This window comes from Natrix helvetica, assembly GCF_964273705.1.
Source record: "Natrix helvetica genome assembly, chromosome: 4".
Classification (NCBI taxonomy): domain Eukaryota; kingdom Metazoa; phylum Chordata; class Lepidosauria; order Squamata; family Natricidae; genus Natrix; species Natrix helvetica.
Window position 1 is genome coordinate 132,721,249 of NC_138550.1, and position 19,329 is coordinate 132,740,577.

General features: G+C 42.1%; 1 protein-coding gene across 4 annotated transcripts in view; it reads right to left on the reverse strand.

The window, feature by feature from the left end:
- PDE7A (phosphodiesterase 7A) overlaps positions 1-18,962 on the reverse strand; it is a 559,958-nt gene extending 540,996 nt beyond the window's left edge. For 3 of the 4 annotated variants that reach the window (XR_014175326.1, XR_014175327.1, XM_081952405.1), the window contains exons 1-2: positions 18,182-18,962; positions 12,826-12,886 (exon numbers count right to left, since the gene is read on the reverse strand). Coding sequence is in view for 2 of the 4 variants with exons in the window: in XM_081952405.1 (XP_081808531.1) it covers positions 12,826-12,886; positions 18,182-18,319 (199 nt within the window). In the remaining 2 variants the exon portion in view is untranslated. The remainder of the gene's footprint in view (positions 1-12,825; positions 12,887-18,181) is intronic. The other variant, XM_081952406.1, reaches the window with a different exon arrangement.
- Positions 18,963-19,329: the final 367 nt, after the last annotated feature.

Below are 19,329 nucleotides of genomic sequence, written 5' to 3' on the forward strand. Positions count from 1 at the left end.
AAATAGCAAAGGACTGGCCTGCTGTGCCTCTCCTAGCGAAAATGGGCTGCGGGGGGGGCACAGCCTCCCCGTGCCCCATTTTCAGCCTGGATAGCCTCCTGCAGTACCCTGCCCCCCTCTTTGGCTGGCAGAGTGATGCATGAGGCTGTCCAAACAAAAACAGGATGTGTGTGACATATATGAGCCCTCTGCGCCCCTTTTTAGCCAGCAGGGTACTGCAGGAGGCATCCGTCCCGTCTGCTGACCGTCCTGACTCCCCCTCATTGGCTGGCAACTACAATGCTGATCCAACCCTCAAAAGAAATCCAGTTTGATACCCCTGACCTACATCAAAGGCTCTCAATAAGTATTTACCAATGCCTATATTATTATTTTTTCAAACTATAGAAATACTTTACAGGTATGCCAAAAACTAACATGATACAAATTGTACTCAGAGCTCAGATATATATGCTATTATTTTATAACCTTTTCCCTCAAGGTCCAAATTTTATATTATGATGTATCACATAGTCAGCCAGGATTTTGACTGGATTTGTCATTTTTGTCCATTTACCAAGTTTTTCCCAAAGACCTGAGATAGGCAATTGTTGTTTAATAATATTAAAAGTTCTGTTGCAGGATGTAATCGTTTCCAAATAAAACTGCCTTTAGCAATAGCAATAGCATTTTTATATATTGCTTCACAGTCCTTTACAGCCCTTTCTATGTGGTTTACAGAACCAGCATATTTCCCCCAATAATCTGGGTCCTCATTTTACCGACCTCGAAAGGATGGAAGGCTGAGTCAACCTTGAGCTGGTCAGGATCAAACTGCTGACAGTGGCCAGGATCAGCCTGCAATACTGTGCCACCAGGCTCTGGTATTTGATGATCATTTTGTTAGTTATTATTATTGGATGTTTTTCAAAATATTACTGGAAGTCTGTTTATGTCTAAGATAAGATTTCATTTATTTGTATTATATATTATGTCAACTTTTGGAGAAAGTATTTCATATGTCATAATTATGTTAGCCTTACAAGTTTTTCTTCTAAAACAATGAGCCTATCTATAAATGTATGAACTGAATTGAATACAAACGTATGAAATAAATTACAAATAATTCCCTCAACCATATCAAACTGCTTACTAAGTCTGCATTCATCTTCTCATCATTCCTATCACCCATCTCCTCCCACTTATGACTGTAACTTTGTTGCTTATATCCTTACAATTTATATTGTTTCCAAGTATGATTTGATTGCTTATTTGTACTCTTATCACTATTATTAAATGTTGTACATTATGATTCATGACAAATGTATCTTTTCTTTATGTACATTGAGAGCATATGGACCAAGACAACTTCCTTATGTTCCAATCACACAATTCTATTCTGTTCTATTTTATTCTATTCTATTCTCTGATTTGACTTTTCTAATAAGGAATGGCTATTAAATATGCATAAGCACTGAATTATAAAAAATGCTTCAGATGGTAATAGAAGCAAGTCTGAAAAAAATCACGTTATCCTGTGGTATTTCTATGCAACAAAATAAATAAAAACTGTATTCACATATAGTAGTTTTTCAGTTCTACTAACTCCTTCCTTCTACAGAAGCTACAAATGGAAAGCTGTTAATTGTTTTTACAAAGGTTTTTTTTTTACAAAAATTCTAACCAAGAAGTGAAAGTCACTTTCAATGTAACTTTCACTGTAGCTAGCACACTAATCACAAACAGCAATCAGACAATTTTCTCAGAATGAATCTATCAGGACCATTATAATTGAAGTTCCCTAAATCCTCTAAAAGGACGTTGGTACTTACCTGATACCCCTCTTCTAATAGAGTGGAGATAGCATCCATGTATGGGTTAACACTGTCCGTTCTCTGATTGGACTGAGTCTGATTACTAATTAATTAACCACCCATATAACCCATCCCTGTGAGTCACTCCACCCAGCTTACGACGAAGAACAAAGACACAGACTCCACGTGTTATCCAAACTTCAACTTTAGTAAACCATTCAGTGCAAATGCAAACAAGAAGTTTCATAAGAAATGACATAAACCAACTGAGCAATCATCTCCCCAGGCGAGAATGGAAAACTGTCTCCATATAGGGCGGGGCTGGAGCTATCTCCACTCTATTAGAAGAGGCGTATCAGGTAAGTACCAATGCCCTTTCTCAATAGAGATGGAGATAGCATCCATGTATGGGACATACTGAAGCTAGTCCCCGTTGGGAGGGAAGAGATTGTCGTACTACCTGTCAGCATGTACTGCCTGTAGAACCCTACGGCCAAAGGCAACATCTGCCGAAGCAAATTTGTCCAGTTTATAATTCTGAATGAAGGGCGAGGGGATCGCCCACGCCGCCGCCCCTGCAGATCTCCCCCAGGGAAGCCTGGGTATTCCACGCCGCAGAGGTGGCAGAACTCCTTGTGGAATGGGCCATAATCCCCTGTGGAACTGGCTCCTCGTTGGAAAAATAGGCCGTGGTGATACATTTTCTAACCCTCCTGCCTATGGTAGTGACTGATACCCTCTGCCCCAGGGAGGAAGGTTGGAAAGAGACAGAGAGACGTTCCGTCTTCCTCAAATCCGATGTCCGCTGGATATGTTTGGAGGGCCCGCCGGATATCTAGCATGTGCAACTGCTCCTCTAATAACCTCGATGGCGATGGATAAAAGTCCGGTAATATAATCTCCTGTGCCTGATGGAACCATGAACTGACCTTGGGGCGAAAGGAAGGGTCCAGCCTGAGGACCACCTTATACTCTGTAAACCACCCTGTGTAAAATGTACACAGACCCTCCCTAATTGATAGTGCCTGGAGCTCTGATATCCTCCGAGCAGAGGTGATGGAAACTAAGAACGCTACTTTCAGGGAAAGAAATTGCAGAGGAATAGTACCGAGGTGCTCAAATGGGGGCTTCGTGAGAGCGGTGATAACCTTTGACAAGTCCCATCTGGAGTATCTGTGCACTACAGGTGGCCTTAGATTAGATGCCCCTTTTAAAAACCTCCTAACTGCTGGGTGATGGGATAATGACTGACCTCCTCCCCAAGACAACATGATGAACAAGGCCGCCACTTGCCGCCTAAGAGTATTGGGTGATCACTCCTTGTCCAGACCGTCCTGGGGAAACTCCAGGACCTGGGGAACCAAGGCCGAAACTGGTGTTATCCTATTAGAGCAGCTCTCACAAAATACCCGCCAGGTAGCATTATAAATGTGGTCCGTGGAGGGCTGCCTGGATGCCTGTATAGTGTCTATGATTCTAGCTGAAAATCTGTCAAGCGTCAGATCCTCCCGCTCAAGCACCAGGCGGTCAACTGGAGCCACTGGGGGTCCGGGTGCTCCAGCGACCCCTGGCTGAGGGACGCTTTGTCTGGCAGGATCCTCCAGGGCCTCTCCACAGACAATGTCTGAAGATCTGCAAACCATGGCTGGCGTGGCCAATGCAGGGCAATTAGTATGATCTCCACCCTGGACGAAATGGTCTTGTGCACGACCCTGGACAAAAGTGGAAGTGGTGGGAAGGTGTATTGTAGTCCCTGAGGCCAGGGCCAGCGGAGAGCATCCGTCCCTTTTGCACCTGTTGCAGGGAACCTCGTGAGGAACCAGGGCAGTTGAGCATTGGCTGGAGAGGCGAAGAGGTCAATGATCGGAACCCTGAACCGTCGCTTAATCTCCTGGAAGAGAGAAGGGTGTAATCTCCATTCTGCCTGATCCAGGGTAGAGAGGCTGAGCCAGTCTGCCCTCACATTGTCAATCCCTGAAATGTGCTCAGCGGCGAGGGACAGGTTAACCTCCACCCAGTGATCCAGCTCTTCCGCCTCCCCCATTAATTGTCTCGACCTAATGCCCCCCTGCCTGTTCACATGGCCTTGGCCATAATGTTATCGGTCAGAACCAGTACATGGGTCCCCCGATCAAGTCTACGAAGTGGAGGAGGGCAAGACGGATGGCTCTGAGCTCAATGAGGTTAATACTGAAGATATCTTTCTCCTCCGACCACCTGCCTTGTGGAAAATGTGTGTCAAGGTGGGCGCCTCAACCTTGGAGTCTCACATCAGTTGTGATCGTGATCCAGTCCTTCACCCCAAACTGACACTCTTTTTTGATCGCAGGGGACCTCCACCAACGCAAGGAGTGCCGTACCTCACTGGGCAAGGTAACCCTAGCCAGGGAAGTGCTTCTCCATTCCTTTTGGAAGGGCAGTAGGAGCCATTGTAATTCCCTGGTGTGTAGTGTGGCCCAAGGGACAATCAAGATGGCTGAAACCATCTTCCTCAGCAATTTCCTCCTTTCCCTCTCCACCTGAGACACTAATTGGTCTCTTATCAATTAGATACTGTCTTATCTCCTCAGAGAGGAACACATGGGTCGCCTCCGTGTCAATGCAAGATGCGAGTGGTAGGTACAAAGTGACTCTTGTTCCTGTTGATGGAAAAACCATGGGATTGGAGGATTTGAATAGTGGTGTCGAGGTCCTTCATGGCCTTATCCCTAGAGTGTGACAATATCAAGATGTCATCCAGATAAGACATAATCCTGATGGGCACTGTTCTCAAATGGTCTGTCAGGGCGGCCAGGGAACAAGATCACTGTGGACACGAGCCGGGGCGGCCGGTGTTGGTGTTGGTGGCACTTGTCGTTGCTGCAACCCAGCTGCAATCCCCTGCTTAATGGCCTCCGCAATGAAGGATTGGTGATCTAGTGGCATGGCGGGGGTCAGGTATTCAGGGCGCAGGCCAGCAGCCGTGGGCGTAAATGTGGCCTCCACATGTCTAATAGGTAGGCAAGGCTCCATAGGGACTGGTGGTGCAGATTGCCCCCACAGCCCTGAAGTATTAATAGACAGCATTAGGCTAAACGGGCCAGGGCCAGGATCCAACTGCAGAGGAGGGCTGCAGCCTGATTTGGAAGTGGAGGAATGGTGATGAGGCCTGGTCTTGGTCTGGGGGATAGTCTCTTTGTCTGCTGACGTAAGAGGTCTTTTTAGACTTGGAGTCCTTGCTGGATGATTTAGAGTCCTTATCATGTGGCTTAGTTGTACTGCTGCCCTGGGACAAGGAAGGCAAGGCTGGGAGATCAGGCCCTCCAGCTAACAACAGCAAACCCCTCTGACTGTCTCTCTCTACGCCAGGGAGATGGTATGCCACGCTGCTGTCTGCCATCGGAATGACCGTTATTTTCAAAATGGCGACAGCGCCAAATTTCCCCTTTCAAAATGGCCTCCGGCGCTCTTCCTAGGCTTCTGAGAGCCTCATCAGGCCAATGCAGCCATGCGCACTTTTAATTGCTGCCTGAAAGCCTTCAGGGTGTGAAAACAGTTTAAAGGGAGTCATTTGCCTCCCCGCGGCGTCTGAGTGACTTTCCTCAGAGCTGTGGCGGTTCCTGCAGGCAATCCGGCCGGGAGACGCCAGGGGCAACACTGTCAAAGCACGCTGCGGTCCCTGAAGCCTTCGGAACGCTTATAACGACCCTCCGAGCAAACCGAAAGTCACTTCTGGTTTGCTCGGAGGGTCATTTTAAACGCTCTGAAGGCGTCAGGGAAGCCTCCGGATGGTCCCTGAAGTCTTCGGAATGCTTAAAACGACCCTCCGAGCAAACCGGAAGTCACTTTCGCTTAGCTCAGAGGGTCATTTTAAGCGTTCCAAAGGCTTCAGGGAAGCCTCCGGACGGTCGCTGAAGCCTCGGGGGAGGGAGGCTCTTTTCGCCCTCCCCAGGCTCCTATAAAGCCTCTGGAGTCTGGGGAGGGTGAAAAAAGCATGTAAAAATGGGGGGGTCGCACCTGTTGTGCGCGCATGCGCACTGGGGGTGTCACGCATTGCATTATGGGTGCGTCACACCCGCACACGACCCCCCTGCGCTCTCCACACTTGTGGCACGCGAGCCAAAAAAGGTTCACCATCACTGATATAGATGGTTAATTAATTAGTAATCAGACTCAGTCCAATCAGCAAACAGACAGTGTTAACCCATACATGGATGCTATCTCCATCTCTATTGAGAATATGAGGATTCGTCAGCTTTCCCAGATTTCTCAAGAATTCTCAGCAATGGTAATGTTAACTAAGGAATCTGGAAGTTGAAGTCCAAGCATTTGGAGGGTGCCAGACCTTCAGAGAGTATGTTTCTTTGGTTGTTTATTATTAAACAAATGCATCCAGCCATCCAACTCACGACGAATGATGAAAAGGCAGACCAAAGTCAATTAAAGAAACAGAAAATGTAAGGAATTGACTTTTCCATCTCTCTAAATGAAATAATCCCTTGAACAATTGCCTTAGGAGTGCAGCACCAAAGCCGCTACAATCTGCCACTGGAAGGGAAGCGAATAGCAGCAAGGAGGGAGATAAATCTGGCTGTTCCAATCAGCCAACAAAGAAGCAATTTTTTTTCATTTTGCAATTCTTAGTCTTAGTACTTACACAGTGCTTAGGAATGATTGGCTTCAACAGCAGAATCTTATTTTAGAATGGCAGTTTGGGAAATTTAAATCCAATCCTACATCTAAAGTGGTCCCAACCACTTGCAGCAATCTGCATGTGAATGTACCTAATCATTATTATCTAACATAAAAATAGGAAATCTCACTAAGCCTCAACATTATGCTTTCCTCTTTCAACTCACAAGTGAGGAAATCAAAACTTTTGGTTGGGTTTGGTTTGGTTTTATTGGACTTATATGCCGCCCTTCTCCCAAAGGACTCAGGGCGGCGTACAACATAAAAACATGTATGACAAAAGTTTAAAAAGATTAAATAGGAAATCCAATAACCTTCAATTAACAATTTACATCAAATTTAGGATTAAATTAAAAATTGACAATTTAAAATTAATAAGGCCGGCTTGCTGAAAAAGCCAACTTTTTAGGGCGCCCCGGAAGGACCAGAGGTCGAAGATTATGCGAAGCTCCGTGGGCAGCTCATTCCAAAGGGAAGGTGCTCCCATAGAGAAAGCTCTCCCCCTGGGGGTCGCCAGCCGACACTGTCTGGCCGACGGCACCCTGAGGAGGCCAACTCTGTGGGATCGCACTGGACAGTGGGAGGCTACTGGTGGCAGTAGGTGGTCTCGCAGGTACCCTGGGCCTAAGCCATGGAGCGCTTTAAAGATCATAATTAACACCTTGAATAGAACCCGGAAAACAACTGGCAACCAGTGCAAGCCGCCTAAAAGGGGTGTAACATGGGAGCACCTAGGTACCCCATGACAACCCACGCAGCCGCATTCTGGCCCAGCTGGAGCCTCCGGGTGCTCTTCAAGGGCAGCCCCATGTAGAGAGCATTACAGTAGTCCAGGCGAGATAGGACGAGGGCGTTAGTGACTGTGTACAGGGCATCCCAATCCAGGAAAGGGCGCAACTGGCGTACCAGGTAAAAGGCCCCCCTGGTCACGGCCATAAGATGTTCTTCTAAACTAAGCCGCGTATCCAGGAGGACTCCCAGATTGCGGGCCCCCTCTGAGGGGGCTAAAATTTCTCCCCCAATCATCAAAGATGGTACGTGATGCACAAATCGGAATGACGGGAACCACAGCCACTCAGTCTTGGAGGGATTAAGCTTGAGCCTGTTCGTCCCCACCCAGATCCGCACAGCCTCCAGGGCATCGTTGGGGTGGTTTGGGGTAGAGATGAAAAGTTGGGTATCATCAGCGTATTGATGATACCGTACCCCGAAACCACGGATGATCTCGCCCAGCAGTTTCATATATATGTTGAACAGGAGGGGTGAGAGAACCGACCCCCGGGGCACCCCACACGAGGCGCCTCGGGGTCGATCTCTGCCCTGCAGTCAACACAAACTGCGATCGATCCAAGAGGTAGGAGGATAACCACCGCAAAATGGTGCTCCCCACTCCCAACCCGAGTCGTCGCAATAGGATACCACGGTTGATGGTATCGAAAGCCGCTGAGGTCTAATAAGACCAGGACAGAGGAACAACCCCGTCCCGGGCCCGCCAGAGATCATCACCTAGCTTGACCAATGCCGTCTCCGTGATGTACCCGTGCCTGAAACCCGACTGAAACGGATCCAAGTAGGCAGCTTCATCCAGGTACTGGGGAAGTTGCCGTGCTACTGCACTCTCAACAACCTTCACTACAAAGCAGAGGTTGGAGACCAGACGATAGTTGGCTAAAGAAGCTGGGTCCAGGGAAGACTTCTTAAGGAGGGGCCTCACCACTGCCTCCTTCAAGGTGGTGGGAAAGAACCCATCTCTCAATGAAGCATTGGTAATCGCCTGGAGCCAGCCTCATGTCACCTCCTGGGAAGCCGAAACCAGGAGGGACACGGGTCCAGCACACAAGTGGCAGCACTAAGTCTCCCCATAACCCTGTCCATGGCCTCGGGAGTCACCGGATCAAATTCATCTCAGATAGTCTCCACAAGATTAATCCCCGTCGACTCGCCTAAATCTACCCAGAGTCGAAGCCTGTCCGAATCTGAGCAATTTTGAATTAACCATAGCTTAGGATATCATTCTAAACTGGGTTCACATTAATTATAATTAATTGCAATAAGCCATCTTCAAATCCTAATACCATAATTTGAAATATAATTTCCATTAGAAGTTATTGTTATTGTTTGAATTTTCCCCCCAACAATAGTTAAGATAAATAACACATTGTGTTATAATTTGTAACACAATCTTTCCTGAACCTTGAAATAATATGCTGGAGCAATGGGGCCAGGACAGAATCTAAATTTATTTCATTTATATTTAAATGAAGTTAAAATAGTTATGTATTAAATCTCCAATACATTACAAATATTATTTGGTAACTGCTTTCAGAAATGTCGTAGACCACATCTAAGACTTTGGGAAGAGCACATGTGGACCTGCATCTCAGACTATTCACATCTAAATGAACATAAATTCATCTATTATTAATAAAAATAATTTGAAATCTCGAGACTTAGTTTTAAACTTTATTATTTTGAATCCTTTCTTAGAGTTTTATAGTTATAGGATTAATTTAGAATATAAGAATTTTTCTATGTATTTTGATCTTTCAGAAAGCCTCTTGACAAAATAACAGATTAACAGAGTTGGAAGGGACCTTGGAGGTCTTCTGGTCCAACCCCCTGCTCAAGCAGGAAACCCTATAAATAAAAAGGAGAAGAAAGCAGAAATGATTAAAGAATTATGCATTGCCAAATGTTTCAGTAAACATCTTCCTCAGGGGATATTTAACTTAACAAATGCAGAATAAAATCAGTGTGATAGCAATGCCAAGATAAGATAATATTCCTTTAAAAAAATCAGGCTCAGTGTGAATAGAACAAATATTTCTTTTCAAAGGGATTCTTTGCAATACTGATGAATAGCAAGTACTTTAAAACTTTATCATCTTTATCTGCTTTTGATACTGGTATTTTCAAAAGTAGCATTTGTCCCCAAGATAAACATTCATCACAATGAATGGGCACCTTTGCTTTATTTAATTGAATCAATAATAGTTTCAGGCTTATTGCTATTTTTTCCTAAATTAAATATTCCACATTCAAATACTGTGCAAAATTATGCCCAATAACAACTACTGTGGCCACTTGCCAATAAAATAGACCCAGTTGCCAGAATGCATTCCTTTCTCCATTATGTAGGATGGAAGATTTATGCAAAATGCAGCGGGAGATTCTGGAATATAATCAGTCATTTGTGTTCCATATGGAAGAACAAAAAAAAAATCAAGATCCATTCCTGATTTCACGCCTTGAATCCCTTCTGAGAAGAGAACATTGACTAAACAAAACCTTAATTTAGCAGCATTTTATAAATCATACTGGTTTTCTACTGAAAACAGAGCAAGCAAGTTGCAGTATCTCAAACAGAGATAAAATGAGACAAAGAATGTTACTATCTTATAAAACCAACAATCCACTCTTTTACCAATTGCCTGAATTGGGTATACTGGATAGAAAATGAAATCATGCAAATTTACTTTTCCAACCCTGTCATAATTGTTTTGTCACCAATACAATATTATGTATACATTTAAGGTAGGAATACATAATGACCTAGGAGTTCATCAAAAATCTCTATGTGGCCTAGATTATCTAAACATCAATAGGCATAGATAACAACTATCTTGCTAATAAAAAAGCAGAAAAATAAGAGCTCCTTACTTTACTGCTTTTTGAGCAATTGCTGAGAGTTCAGGATGACTCTCAACTTGTATATATAAGCCTCATGGAGGAAAGTATGATTCCATCCAAGGCCAAAGATGAAAACATCCCAGACCCGGGGGGGGGGGGGGGGGGGGGAAGGATAACCACAGCCAATCAGGGTTCTGTCAAGGTTGCCTATTTCTCTCCATGCAGATCTAAACAGGCTCCAGAAGCAATTGAGAGTTTCATAGCCCAAGGCTGGGATGAACAATGCCCAGGTCATCAGTATAATGATGATACTAGGCTCCACACTGATTGGCAATGGCACCCAACATGTAGGTTCATGTAGGTGTTAAACAGGATCAGTGAGAGCATTAAACCCTGAGGCACGATGCACTGAGGAGCTGCAGATGCAACTTCTCCCCTATGTAAATATCTATTAGGACTAATCACTGAAGAAGGAGGCAAACCACTGGAACATAGAATTTCCAATTCCTAGCTTCTGCAACAGTCAAAAAGACATCAATGGTCAATGGTACTGAAAATAGCTGAGATATCAAGAAGCACAAGGATGGACATACCACCCTCATCCCATCTTCACCAAAGGTCATGAAGAAGTGTGACCAATGTTGTTTCAGTGCAATATCCTAGCCTGAAGTGGATTCAAATAATCTGCTTCCTTCAAGACCCTTTACAAGAACTATCTAACCTTCCCTTTGTAATGTAGATATTTCAACAACCTACATTAACGACAATAACTATCCAGAAGAAAAGAATCCAGCAATGGTCTCTTAAAAAGGAGCTGTACTACCTCCTTCATCAAGCCAGAAGGATCACCTTCTCCCTCAAAGATGTCAATACCACCACATGGACCTAGCCAAAAGACCCAGGAGGACACTGGACCTAACAAATAGGTGACCAAATTCACAGTTCAGTGGAAGGTGTCAACCTCACTGGAAGTCACAGAATCAATTTCAGTCCAGATAAAGCCATAATGCTGTGCATGGGCAACTCAATCAGATCTACCCAGAGTCCAAATCTATATGAATTTACCCACCAGGTAGTATGAATATTCAGCTCTATACCATTATTAAACTGGACTTTTAAATGGATTCACATCCAATTTGTATCTTACAAGTATTTGCATTGAATTTGCATTGACCTGGTAGAACTGTGACTCAGCTGAATCTGGATGGCATGAAGTACTCTCCCCATGTCTATGGCACCACTGACTACATTATCTTTCATCTACTGACTTTGGTTTGGGAGCTACATACCTTACTATGGTAGCACTGTTAACTTTTTCTGAACAATCAGAAACAATCATAATGTAATTTAAATTAGGTGGGTTCAACACTATTGCTTTTGGCTTTCAGAATGGTCCCAGGTAAACCGTATAACGTCTGTACTGAAACACTCTGATTAGGAAATTAGATAAGCTTAATAGTGGTACGGAGCTACTTTCATTTTAAGTTTCACCTTCATGGAAGGACCAGGTGAACAGAGAGGAATGCCTCTGGATTTGTTGCCTTATCTGGCAAAGTGCTGGAAGTGCTTTTTAATCAACTAAGGCTTATTAACTTAAATGAAACAATGAAAATAAATACTTTCCTAGTGTTGCCAAATGCCAACAAATACCACAGAAGGAAATTAAAACAAGCAGGGAGGTGAGTGTCTGTGGCACAGCAGTAAACAGGGATGAATGAAATTTGCCAAATTAGTCTGAACTTCCCTATATAATAAGCAGAGAATAATTGTGTAGATACCAGAAAGGAAATCTAGAATTAATTTATTGTAATTATTTTTAAGGAATCATTTACTTTCAATTTCACATATGCAACAGGATTACTTTAAAAAAAAAAAATCTGGGGATACAGAGATTCTATGATTTACCAGGCACTAAAGTAGAATAGTCTACTGATTGTTCAATATTAACAACTGAACTTACTTTAGGGTTCAGTGCTCTAAAAGCCACCACCAACGCATTTCTGCAAATTTTATAATAATGAATAACCTAAACAGAAGTTACTGTAAAGGGTGCAACAAGTAAATCTCTTATGACGATGTATTTCTCCTTATGTCTATGGAACTAATCTGAATAATTTACATGAAAATTCCTTCCACATTTTTTTCTCTGTTTTGAAGTTGCATTACTTCAAAATTGCTAGCACATAACAATATTTAGTTTACAACTTAAGTTGAAACTCATTCCTATACAAATATTTGTTCATGAGTCATTCCAACTATCTTTAAACATAACAAATTTCTAATCTTATATGTATTTGGCATTTGCTGTAATCTCTACATGTTCAACACAGGAACTATAACTACAAGAGCTAACTTTAACACAAGTAACAGACATTAAAATAAATATATGTATACAATTTATACATAAATGTAAATGCATGGCACTTCAGTATCATATATTTAATATCTGGCATGTTCTTCAGTATTTCTCTTATGTATTTGTATCTCTACTCCCATATTTTCTTCCCACTGAAATCTGAATTATAGGACAGCCCGTATTTTCCTTTTTCGAAATCATCTTCATATGTATTTTTAGTGACTGACTCAACATTAAAATAGCACCAAATTAAATGTAAATACTTAGAAGCATTTGAAAGAAATGGACCAAAAAGAACCAAAGTTATTAAAGTGCATTCTGCTTATTGTCTACTTGACAGAGAGATCTCGTATCTCAATAAACAACCACACTTACCTAACATGCGAATGTACAATGCAGTTTGATCAGAACTGTCATAGGATATTGCTCCACGTCTCTGAAAATTAAAAACATACATTATTTCTATTTTTTAAATAGAATTTAAATTTCTCAATTTCTAATTTAATTTAAAAACCATTGTAAATAAATGTTCCAGTAAAGGACAAAAGTTCAAACTTTAATCATGTTTAACGAAACTAGCCATGGATGGCATACTTTTCTTCACACTCCACTCATCTTAACTCTCTAAAATCAATGATATGTGAATTTTGATAAAGCTCAAGTGATGACTATGGAAAGAATGCAGAAAGACCTTGTAACCAATCAACACACTATATGCAGTTGAAGAGGTTTTTATGTTATATGTCTTGTGTGTTTGTGTCTGTTTTTGAAAATAAAAAAAATATTTTAAAAAAATCAATTATAAAATGACGCTTCTTAGTTAAAAAGTCAATGGCACATATTTTGGCTACATCCAATCATATTTTACAGTGAACTTACCAATCTATCTCTGCACAGAACAAATAATTCACTCAAGGGGTTTTAATTGATAAACATACTAAAACTAGTTTCTTCCTATATCCCTTACTAGAACTAGTTCCTCCCTATATACCCAACTCCTCCAAATGGCTGGTTATTAGTAAGATACCTCCCCTATGATAATTAGTCCATAATAATTCAAGATTGGGAACCTCTGTTTTAGGCAGTAAAAATAACTGGATCTTTTGTCAGTAGTTGAAAAAAAGAATGAAAAAGTGACAGTAATCCACAATGGGGATAAGATAGATGTGTAAATATAAGGAAGGGGAATACTCAGAAAAAATTCCAGTATCAAATGTGAAGGACTAACAAACCGTTTCTGTATTATTACCAAGACAAGTGCATTTAAATGTGTGTAATATTAATTGAGCAGGAGTGCCAGATGACAGATACTTCCCAGTCAGAAAGCACCATTCTAATTATAACAGAAGAGTGTAGAACTTCCATGAACAGATCTGGAAACAGTGGCATGACCATGCCAAAGTCATAAAAGTGTCTGATAATTGACAGTGCCAGTATTGAAAAAAAGCTCACTACTTTCTGAGGATACATACAAACAAAACAGGAAATGTGAAGAAGACATGAAACTGTAAAAGCCTGACTAAACAGAACTTCAGTTGCATACAAAAGTTTAGACACCTTGTACATATTGAAATTATGTATTTCAATAAATCCCTAAATAAAATGAAGCTGTTACAATCTGTATATGGTACAAAGTTAAATGACAAGATATTTATGCCATGTTTCTGTATATTCGAATGTACGGTTACAATTGTTTACAGATTCATAAGAAAAAATAGTGAATATGGCAGGTGCAAAAGTTTAGAGACTTCTTCAGAATTCTGTAATACTATGTAGTTTTCATCAAGCGAAAAATCTCTACTATCTGAAAATGAAAATGGCTTTCTGAGGCAACAAGAGGTACAGCTGCATATGCAGATTTAAATCAAGACTTCCTGTCCCCATTTTATAAACCAGCAGCCCCTTTAAAAGGAGTATTTAGATGTTGTAAAGAAACCAATTTTCTGATGGCCCCTGAAGAAAAAGGATGGATTGGAAAAGTAAGACTTAGAGAACAATGCATAAGTATGTATATATTAGCTAAAACATTTCACATATTCTGAAAAATTTAAATGTTCAGAACTTTGGTTCATGGATATATAAAATATTTTGAATTCAAAGTACTCTGTTCACATTCAAACCAGATTGGTGTGAACCTTTGGGTAGAGTTCCAATCTTACTGAAGTATTTGGAGCTCAAAATAATTTTGTTTCAAGTTCAGAGCAAGATGCCCATTAAAATACACTGAAATATAGGAGAAGAGACAAAAAAGATAACTTATGTGCCCATAGGTAAGACAACAAACAAAACATCTTCAACTGAGTTAATATTATCACCTATTTACATTTTTATAAAATAACCTGTACTATTTCCAAGGATATTGAACCTTAGAATTTATTCACCAGTGAGTTAATGGGCTTTGTAAGGGGGATTTTATACCATCAGTTCTATTTTTGGTATTCTGTAAGGAAACAAATTAGATGACGAATGTTGATAGTATTCATATAGTAATACAACTGTTCATTTAAAAAAAAGTTGGACCTTGCTCACCATAATTTTGCATCATGGATTATGGCTCTATATTAGAGATGTTAATGTTCAATTTTTGCATCTCATTTTCTAAACCTTTATTCTTAAATGCTGGTAGCAGTTATCCCCCCTATGCACTCTGCATGGAGCTACCCTTAAAAGAATATTTGGAAGCTACAGCTAGTACAGAATGCAACTGCACAGACAGTTCTAGGGGCTCCTAGGGCACTTCATGTAACACCACTGTTGCATAAGCTACGCTGGTTGCCAGTGTGCTTTCATGTCCAATTCAGTGTGTTGCTTTGTGACCTTAAAGCCCTTTACTGCACGAGTCCAGGCTACCTGAGCAAGCAATCCAATGGGATTGGCCTAGCCACTCGTTCCTGCAGAAGAGGTATGCTGCAAATCCCGTCAGTGAAGGAATTCTGGCTGGCAGCGTGCAGAATAGAGACTTTTTCTGCCAAGACTCCCACCCTCTGGAACATCATGCCTCTCAAACTGAGATGTGCCCCCACTCTCTTGATCTTTCATACGAACTTCAAAACCTAGCTCTGCCAACTGACCTGGGCGCTCCATGTTGGAGGTGGTTATTACACTAAGATCACACCTCCACATCATAGTACTCTGCTGTTTTAACTTTTTAGTCTCTTATTTAATATTCATTGCTTTAATGTTTTGTACCTTTGTTTTATGATGTTTGTAATCCATCCAAAGTCACTTGACAGTGACCTGGGTGGCATATAAATTTAATAAATAAAATAATACATAAAGTAAGTGAGTACATCTAAAATTATAATTTACTATCAGCAACAGAGGTCTTTCAGTATTTTCTGTGAATTGCTCTACTTAAAAAGTTGTACTAATTGTAACTAAATATTATAAGAAACAACTTAGAATCCTAATAACTGAAATAAAATATATCTTTTATATATTCCATTAGTAATTACATTATCCGAATGGTTTGTCCTTTAGAACTGTCATTTTGTAAAAATACAGTCAGATTATTTACTGAACACTGAGACTTTGTAACAAACATTAAACATTATTCAGTATAAATAATTGTGGAATTATTTATAAATTATAAATTCCTTGTAAGAATGACTGTTTGCAAAAGAAATAGCAATGCCTACAATCATTTAATTTACAAGGTTCAACAATTGTAAGCAAAAGCTATCAATCTTCCTTTCAAAGTTAATACTATTCTGCATAGCAATTTCTTTTGATAATATTCTAGCATATGATTTATAGTATAATAGCTAAACTGCTAAGCAATAAACATACAAATAATTTTTCTTGTATGTATTTTCTATTCCCAAAGGATATAATTAATGGAACATGAATTCCACCGTCAGCCAACTTAATTATGTTAACAACTCAGGTAACCAAATGCATTAGAATCAATTGGAAGTAATTTCTACTATTACATAAAGGTAGAATTTTGATCCAAAGTCCCTTGCTTCAAATCTGATTTTACTACATCAGTTCAATTGCAAGTATATTTAATGTTTGAGATTAAAGGATATTATTGCCTAAAGCCCCAGAACTAATGCCTTAATCTCAATTCAAGAATATCTATGGGGTGGCACAAAACTTCAGCTATATTTTGTTATGGATGAATCCATCAGCACACAAGCAAAACTCTACATCTTTAAAGGGGGTTCTATTTTCCATACACCAAACAACCACATCTTCCTATCCTCAGATTTTGAGAGTACGTGACAGGACTACTTCAGTCAGCATTCTTTCAATACACCATTGACATTATATTCCGCCTATGCGCCTCTGAATTCTTTGAAACAAGCACAAACATATTCCTTCTGAATAATTTGCAATCTTGTATTTCACATAAATTTGGAGAAATTATATTAGTTTCTATCTGTGATATTTTCTTTAGACACAACCCTAATAAATTTAAGTTTGACTCTCTTATCAAACTATTTTTTTTTAATAATCCACATTCTGTAGCATATTTTGTTGTGCTATTAAACTCAAAAAGAAACCAAAGAATAACTGACTTCCTCTTCATTTGCAAATGGTATTAGCCAAGACTATTTCAAAATTTTAAAGGGACTTACACCCTTAGAAGTTTCAATAAAATTATGGTTTGCCCAACTACATGGAATACTAAAAATAAAGCAAAGATGTAACTCTAATTCTGGGCAAATGCCTTAAGATTCAGAGATTTGTTATCATTCACAGAGAAATCTCAGCAGACTGCATCAGGGCAATAACAGATGGGTAACCCAATCCTCAAAACATTTGAAGAGTGCCAAAAATGGCAACAGAATCTATTTTCTCACACTTTACCACCTACCTACATTTGTTATGGTTAAATTTATATGCATCATTCACATTGGACTCATAGTGTATTTACTTTAAAAACCTATGAGACATATTTAAAGTGCCTGAAAAAGGCAGAACGAACAAACATACAAACATAGATACATACATACATACATACATGGCAATATTTTGCAAAATGTTGTAAGGGATGAGCATGATTCAGCTGAAGTGAAAAGCAAGAGACTCCTCACTAAAACCTGAAGCGTTTATAACAGCTTCATTATATCCTAGTAACTCTTGTAACTGCTATAAGTATCAAGGAGAAAAAGACTGAACACCTCCTAAAACACCCCAGCTATCAACCAAATAAGCAATTTCATCCTTTCTAGCCTTATGACCAGGATAAAATTACTGATCGTCTCTAGTCCGTTCTGGGGAGAGGGGGGAAATCAACAAGAACTCATGAATGGCAATCTTGGCGATCTACTACAGAATTACTACCCAGCTACAGGTGACAAAGAAAAAAGCGAGAGTTAACAAAAATAAAAACGGGAGACGAGAGCGATAAGAGGGGCAATTCCTCAGAGTCAAGCGGTGCTCGGGTGCGTCTTTCGCCTGTTCCGAGTTTTGCCAGCTTGCCTGTGCCGCTAACTGAAACCCTCCTCTGCTGCACGTTATCTGGCCTAATCTTCCTACCTCCCGCTTTTGTTCCCTCTCGCCTGACCGAACAGTGCTGGAGGACTCGAAACCTTTGCACGTTGTAGCCTCCGGGGGATTTGGGGGTTTTGCTTTTTTTTTTTTTCAAAGCCATCCCGTTTTCCCACTCGGGATCCCGCATGGATATTCCTGGAGTTTTTTTTTTCTGCCCCTCCTTGCAAGATCTCTCCCGAGGGCCGTTTCCCACCTCCGCCTCGGGGGAAGGAGCGAGAGGGGTCCTCACCTGAGAAAGCTGTCTGGGGTTGGGGCAGCCGAAAAGCGCAGAACTGGAGCTGAAGCTGATGGCCCCCCGGCGACTGAGGACGTGCTGCGGGACCGGCCTGTCCAGAGGCAGCACCGGCAGTTGGTAGCATACTTCCATTGAAACGGGGGCAGCACCGCCGCCGCCTCCACCACCTCCTCGTCTTCTGGGGTGCCAATCCAAGCCAGGCCCGGCTCCGGCAACAAGGCAGGCCCGGCTCACCGCTTTCACCTGCCCCACGCAAACCCCGGGCAGCGCCTACAAACGACTTCTTCCTAACCGTCCGAGCTAGGCTCGGCGAGCTTCGCGCAGGGGAAGCGGAGAAGCAGCTCGAGAGGATGATGATCCGGAAGAAACCAACATCAAGCCCCCACCCACCCACCCCGGCTCGAATTAACCGAGTCCCTCGGTCAGCTCCGCAGCCGGGACGGCGGCATCCCCGCCGCTAGTTCAGGTCGTTTGCAGGCGGGCCACGGCGGCTGCTTGTAACTGCGGCAGTCCCGGCCTGATTTGGAGGACACACAACTCGGCTGCGGCAACGCCGCTATTGTCCAGCACGAGGCGCGGCCCCGCGCACGAGGGGCGGCCCCGCGCACGAGGGGCGGGGCCAGGTGCTGGCTGGAGAGTGATGGCGGTAGTGGCGCCGGAAGCTAACGGAGGCAGGGGAGGGGGGGAGAGCGAGAGAAAGAGCGAGAGAGAAGAGTTTCGCGTGCAGCAACCCGTCCTCCTCGCCCACACGGAGCACGTTCTCCTCCCTCGGTGTCACGCGAGTGCACGCCTCTCCAGAGGAAACCTCGTCCTGGAGCGAGCGGCGGGCGCGACGATCCCCCGGCGGGAACGTCTATACGCCGTGACGTCATTGCCCGGCCTGATGGCCCTTTGTTTTTTGTTTTTGTGTTTTAACCCTTTTCGCTCGCCAAGTTTTATTTTTATTTCTCTTCGGGGAGTTGTGTAAGGAGGAGGTGCCCAATAATCCTATCTCCACTAGGTTGTGAGGTCCGTTGTTTTTCTTTATTTTTAGATCAGGGCAAAGGACATGGAGTACAAAGTGTTTGAAGCCTCCGTAAAACTCTCTATGTTCAAACCTTGACAAACCACCTCTGCCTCTCTGAAGAAGTGGTTCAAGTTAC